This window comes from Prunus avium, chromosome 1, assembly GCF_965620075.1.
Source record: "Prunus avium chromosome 1, drPruAviu1.hap1.1, whole genome shotgun sequence".
NCBI classification, from domain to species: domain Eukaryota; kingdom Viridiplantae; phylum Streptophyta; class Magnoliopsida; order Rosales; family Rosaceae; genus Prunus; species Prunus avium.
In genome coordinates this window covers 42,338,479-42,344,993 of record NC_142284.1, presented here as the reverse complement: position 1 = coordinate 42,344,993, position 6,515 = coordinate 42,338,479, and the positions used below count along the sequence as shown (strand labels likewise).

At 38.3% G+C, this 6,515-nt stretch overlaps 1 protein-coding gene across 2 annotated transcripts; it reads right to left on the bottom strand.

Moving 5' to 3' along the window:
* Positions 1-884: 884 nt before the first annotated feature.
* On the bottom strand, positions 885-5,133 carry LOC110765570 (cytochrome P450 CYP749A22-like). 2 transcript variants are annotated; one of them, XM_021968710.2, is made up of 7 exons: positions 4,430-5,133; positions 4,251-4,333; positions 3,507-3,876; positions 3,200-3,426; positions 2,854-3,086; positions 1,752-2,106; positions 885-1,644 (listed from the first exon to the last, which is right to left on the bottom strand). In XM_021968710.2, exons 1-7 carry the CDS (start codon positions 4,455-4,457, stop codon positions 1,216-1,218), a joined length of 1,725 nt encoding a protein of 574 aa, XP_021824402.1. In that variant the 5' UTR covers positions 4,458-5,133; the 3' UTR covers positions 885-1,215. The 2 variants fall into 2 exon arrangements, with proteins under 2 accessions (XP_021824402.1, XP_088103852.1); XM_088247726.1 differs by lacking the exon at positions 4,430-5,133 and having other exon boundaries at positions 3,507-4,159; positions 4,251-4,334.
* Between the last annotated feature and the right edge of the window lie 1,382 nt (positions 5,134-6,515).

The window sequence follows — 6,515 nt, the reverse complement described above, 5'->3', positions numbered from 1 at the left end:
GCCTTAACTTTTTGCACACCCCACATGGAGGAAAGTTTTTCCTCTCATGCCATCTTTTTTATTTTTACTATCTCCTCCTCTAGAACTTTCTCTATATCTATTTCCCCTTCTCTAGATTTTTTGAAACCTTAAATTGAGTATTGATAGCACGTACCTTGCTTCCTTTGCTTCCTTAGAATCGGCCCATGTGCCCATAGTTGATCGAACCAGCTCTGACGCCCAATGCGATCGAACCAGCTCTGATACCACTTGTTGAAATTTAGTAGGTGTGATGTGAGTTGCTCTGATACCACTTGTTCGATTGTAGGGGAAACAAAGTAATTTTATTAGATTAGATGAGAATAGTACATAGCTTTGTGTAGGCTAATTGACCTCCTTATCATATTGGCTTATTGGCCACCACACTTGATTTAGAATAGTTTGGGCTATTTGACCCTACACTTAGATTGGTGAGCTTATTGGCTCCTCAACATAGCTTTATTTTGGGTAGCTCTTGGCTCCCTTATAGTTTGGGAGTTCTTTTTTGTTGGACTCCCCCTAGATTGGGAGTTGGTGGATGAGTCCAACCATGCCTATTTATAGGCTTTGATTGCCGACATACACAGCCACCTACTTGGGCTTCTTCATTTCTTAGCCACATATTTGTCTTATACTAGAATGTCCTTCAAACTTCAAATGCTTTTCTCCACAACTCTAGATTCTTCCACCAAGTTAATCATATTAATGATTCTTCTAGAACCTTTTGGATATTTTATTTTCACAAATGGGCATTAGTATTTTCAACAAAGAGGAATGATAATAGTTGGAAGAACAATCCAACATGTAGTAAAAACAAAATGATGAAGGAAACAAAGAAAAGAAAATCAAAAGGGGGTAGAAAACTGTGAAAAAACAAGACAAATTTCACAACAATTTGGGCACAGTAAGGGCCAGATGGGCTTGAAAGCATAAGAACAATCATGAGTCTTTATGGAAACTTCGAACCTGGCTATAACCAATTACATCCCTGATGGGCTTGAAAGCATCCTGAGTTTATTCTTTCACATGTTCAGGCTTTTGTCTTTGCTAAGACGAACCATTCTTTTACATTTGTATTACTACTTTGAAAATCTGTAAATCAGTTGCACTCTTTTATACTAGGGTACCGCATCCAGTGGCTTCAAATTTTTCCATACACCAATTGCCCGATCTGTTCGCAGTTCTCGTCTTCGCAGTTTACAGTTTGTGTAGCATCACTTGAACTCCATGTTGTGGACGAATTGTTAGATAATCAACGGGTGAATGGACATAACCAGGGGAAAGGGTGAAGTGGTAGCGCTGTAGAATCATTGACAGAACAATTTTTGCTTCAGTGGCTGCAAAGTTGAAACCCACGCAAGTTCGAGGTCCCATTCCAAAGGGTAAGAATGCGGCTACGTTATTATTTGTAGCTTTAGCAACACCTTCCAAGAATCGATCTGGTTTAAAACGGTGCACGTCTTCCCCCCAGAACTGAGGCTCATGGTGAAGTGCTAGACATGAGATGAGCAATTCAACATTAGCAGGAACAATGAGCCTTCCCAGTTTAACTTCCCTTGTAACTTTCCTATCAATGGAAAGAACAGAAGGGTATAACCTCAGAGACTCATTGATGACCATGCTCATCTGCATGAAAATGGACAATTGATTTGAAAAGAACAGAAGATTCCAAACTCTATTCAAAACATTTCTGCCACTTGGAAAAGAATAGGTTGAGTTCATGACTTTCTTACTGTTTTTAGCTTGGCAATGTCATCGTGTGTTGGGTTTTGTTTGCCAAATAATTTTAGGACCTCCTTTCTTGCTTCCTCTTGCCAATCTGTATGAAGTGCCATAAGAAAGATAATCCAAGCAAGCAAACCATTAGTGGTTTCTTGTCCAGCAAAGTAAAACGTCTTGCATTCATCAACCAAATCATTGGTATCAAGATGAGCCTTCAAAAGTAATCCAAGATAATCATTCCCAAAGTTGTTTTCTTCTCCAGTCTTTGCCGCCTTTTCTCTTTTCTTAACAATCGCTATGATGGAGTCGCGCATTGCTTTCTCAAGCTTCTCTGATTCTATGTCATCACTGGATTTGAAAATCTTACTGCAATTGGGAATGAGATTGTACATAAGAAGTGACAGCAGACAAATTATTCCAAAGAATTGAGAATAGTTTATCTGTTTTACAGCAGATTGGAAGATAGGGAAAAATAAAAAAGAAGATTAGTTCTCCGCACAACTAGCCTAATGCCTCAGAAGTAGCTGAGTTCAACTATACAAAATTAAATTGAACATGTGATCAATTTCATATGTGGCAGCTTAACTGAGATCAATTTGATTGTTAGTAGAAGGAAGCACATGCAGGAATAAATAGGATTTTTTTAGGAACATATTGAGAGAGAATTGGTTAGGCAATGTGTATTTGCTAACATGGATTGTTTCTTTACTTCTTTAGCAAGGTACGGAATGTATAGCTGGATATTCAACATGATTTGAAAATATCTAGTACAACTGGAGTGGGAGATTCAGAGTCGAAAATAGGATTCCTTTTTCTTTCTCTCATTCAAAAACGTGCATGAGACTTTCATCTCACACTACTCCTAAGTAATCAAGTATTGGACTCTAGCCAATGGAAATAGTCATCTGATTGGTCTAGAGATAAGTTTTATTCCATCAGTAATAAGGGTTCAGAATTTCATACTTCGATCAATCAAAGAGCAATTCAACAACTAATTAAGAAAGATCCATTATTCAGAACCTTCTTTCTTCAAGTTGGAATGAACATAGATAAAGATGATGGTTCATATGATTATTCCCCAATTTGAGATGAATTCAGTTAAAAGCAAGATACCTGATGCCAGGAAATCTGACTTTGAAAGAATTTTTGACTAATAAGAAGGATAACTTCATCAAATTGTCAAAAAAACTCTTCCCTTCTAAGTAGCTGCTGCTAAATGCCGTCCTGGAAATCACTTCTGAAGTGAACAACCTAAATTGTTCGTAAACCTCAATTTCTTTTCCTTCATGATTTTTCCACCCATCTAATATTGTCTCAGCACTAGCTATCATTGCCGGGATCATACTCTAGTAAAACAATACCATCTTGCGATTAGAAAATTTATCTTCAATTTATGATTAATTTCCCATTCATATTATAGAACTCTTTGAAATAGTTTACAGTAACTGTATGAACTTACTTTTAAGCTCTCTCCATGGAAGGCATGGTTGGCCAGCTTTCTCACTTTTGCCCATTTGTCAGCTTGGTTTGTTGTTCCCATACTATCTCCTACTAGCTTCTTGACATAGCCTTCGGGCTCTCTTTTCGGATAAGCTCCATCTTTGTTACTTAGTATCTCTTTGCACAACTCGGGTTCCATAATGACCAACTGAGCTTGAGAACCATGCCACTGAAGATAATTCTTCCCTGTAATTGCATAAAAAATGACCAAATTTGTTTTGCAACTTAGATTTAGAAGCCACAGTGTACGAAGAGCTTGTTAATACCATATATCTTGGTCCATGAGCGAATATGAGGTTGAACTGCAGATAACACGTCATCTGATAAATTTCTGGGACTGCCCATAGTTTCCATTTTCATGTTGAAGATTTCTTTGGTGTTTCCATGGATAAGTCTGTAAGAAGGCCCTTTGATTCCCTGCAAAGCCATCAGATTCTGTATACGCCTCGGAGTCCACCATAGTTTGTGAAAGGCCTTGATGAGAGCTAAGAGAACAAACAGACACAGAAAGCTAGAAACAATGACCACTAGGCCTCCCAAACTACTCATTTTTTTATCTGGCTGTAGCTCCCAAACTACAAACTGAGGATATCTTATCTCCTGGCTTTGCCGCCGATGAGATGCCATATTCAAATTCTGCCAATGAGATGTCCTTCACATCATAGTCCGCCCAGAGATGACAACAGAACTTGATTTTGTTTCCTTTGCTTTGTTTAGATTTACTCTTTGTCTTTCCTATTTGTTATTTGACTCTTAGTTTTGGCTTTACACTTTTCAATTTGGTTCGGCTATTAGAAGGACATCTGTTTCTGCTGGTTCTTTAATGAAGAGAAGAGAGTATATAAAACTCACAAATATTATACTTATCTGTTTCCTTCCTTCATTATAGAAATGGTAGCTATGGTTTGCCGAATGAGATCTGGAAGAAGGTTATTTGAAGAAAAAAAAGAGGGTTGTAGGAAGAATTTAGTTAAAAGGAAAAATGAATTTGGATATGTGCCATTATTCACCTGTGCAAAATATTTGCATTGGCACACCCAAAAGCTAGCAGCTGATGGGGGTGGAGAACGCTCTCCATACTGAGCTCTGCATTCTGCAAGATTTAATGTCTGTGATGAGCTCAATTTAAAGCAAGCTCTCACTCATGTCATGCCAACTATTAATGGTATGAGAAATTGAGAATCATTACCATTAGATTTTGTTCTGTTGAACAACATAGCTGAAGCACATCGCTTGGACAGCTTTGCAATGAGCGTAGGCCCAATAATATCTCCCCCCGTGGAAATGATAAACAAAGAAAGAAAAGAAGATCAAAAAGGGGCAGAACATTGTGCAAAGAAAGACAAATTCATGACAATTCACACAGTAATTAAAATGAATCCAACATGTAGTCAAAATAAAATGCCTTCCTAAATGACAATTATAAATCAAGCTTAATCCATGATTAGAAACAAAATAGGTTCTCATGCAAGTTGAAGATTAAAGTTCAAAGCTCAAGTGATTAAGAACGGTTACCCCTGCACCTGAAGTCCAGTGTTCGAATACATAGAGTGTTTGAATACTCGAATAACCCCTCTCTCAGTATTGTTTGTGTAAAAAAGAAGACGACAAAAAGATCAAAAAGACAAAATATAAATTAACTAGAATCATTCAATAAACCAGGAACTAAGAGGGTCAGATTAAGTTGAGCACAAAGTTGGAAACAAGTTCTCAGACACATAACTTGATAACATGATATCTGCCTTGCTGAGCTCCACCAGGAAGTCATGTTCATGTCTGATTTTTGATGTCTTCTATGCTGCTCTCCATCTATCTTCTTCATCTTATAAAAGGGTCTTGCCTGAGCCAGTTTTGCCAATGCAGTTTCTCTACCGCTCATCATTTATAGGCAGTGCCTGAGATTGAATTGGCATTGGCTTTTCATAGTTAAAGCTTTTTTGTGAGGATGTGTCCCAAGATTTTAGCAATGGGTCCAGGTTGGTGCCATGTCTTAATTGGCTTGGGCACATTCTCACCATCTATCTTCAATTCTAATTCTTTCCTTTCCTATTTTCCAATTGTTTCCTATCTTCAATTTCAGTTCTAGAAATCTCCTTCTACTCAATTTAGAAATTTTTACGGAATGGTTTATAATCTATTTCATATTTTGTCTTTTTCGCCCTTTCTTCTTACTCGTCTTTCCTATGTCAGCTTTCGATCACGCCCCTAACCCTAACCTTAATTTAGAAATTGGGCTAGATTTCTATTTCTCCTCTTCCATCGCAATTTGACAATTTGCCTTCTCCTCATCGACCGAGCTTATAGTCACGTGTTGTGATGGGGAATTTCCCATCTCCGTGTCAAGTTTGGGCTGCTTAAAGGCCCGATGACCCAAAAAAGGTTTGACACCCTGGATTTTATCATCTGTGTTGTAAACGGGTCGGATTCAGATCGGATATACTTCAATTCAAATTCGAATCCATTTATAATCGGATTATCGGATTGCACCTATCAATCCATATCCGTTACGCATCGAATTCAGATTGGATCAAATTATTATCAGATTTATTTTGTGATGTACAAAAAAAATCAAAATTTCATTAGTAGCCTCAGTCTTTTATTGTATTTTATCTACTTGTTGAGGCCCAAAAAAAATCTCAAGGAAGGTTTGTGCATATTTTAAGGTCTAATTCATTATCATGCTAAGGGACGCGGAGGCCCATCAAATATAGCTACGAAGTGCCTAAACAATCTTTGATATTCGCGCCATGCCAAGTGAGACTACAATTTGGCACATGGGGAGGTCATGGTACGGGTTTACCAATTTCACATGCCAACATGAAAAGTTTAACAACGTCACATGCTCAAGCTCACCTAGCCCACTGCTTGGTCAAGCATTATCTAACGTAGTGACATGCCACGCCAAACGATCCCCTTTAGTGCCAAACCACTAGACAAACTTAAGTGGGCCCAAGTCACATACATGCCTGGGGCTTGCTGAGCGGGTTATGGTGTGGATGGGTACAATGGTCCATAAGGCCCATGGAGGGTTCAAAAGGTGGAGGTTTTGGGCTGCTTGGGAGCACCAAACGTTTGTGAGCCTAACATATGGGTAAGTAAGAGAGAAATTCCAGCCTTGCCCAATTCAAACTGAAACCCTTAAAATCCAGTTTACATAAATATCTAGGCTGATGAAAGAGATAAGCCTCAACCTTTCTGTTTAACCATCAACTTTACCCATTTTTACCCCTATGAGCTCATGCAAGAAAAGAGAAAGGAAAGCCAAGCTGGAGTGT

Excerpts from the sequence above, each read along its gene's own strand:
- LOC110765570 (XM_021968710.2), bottom strand. The coding sequence starts at position 4,457 with ATGTTGTTCAACAGAACAAAATCTAATG. Across the intron at positions 4,334-4,429 it reads CAACAGAACAAAATCTAATG|AATGCAGAGCTCAGTATGGA; the intron begins GTAATGATTCTC and ends TAAATCTTGCAG. Across the intron at positions 3,427-3,506 it reads CTCATGGACCAAGATATATG|GGAAGAATTATCTTCAGTGG; the intron begins GTATTAACAAGC and ends ATGCAATTACAG.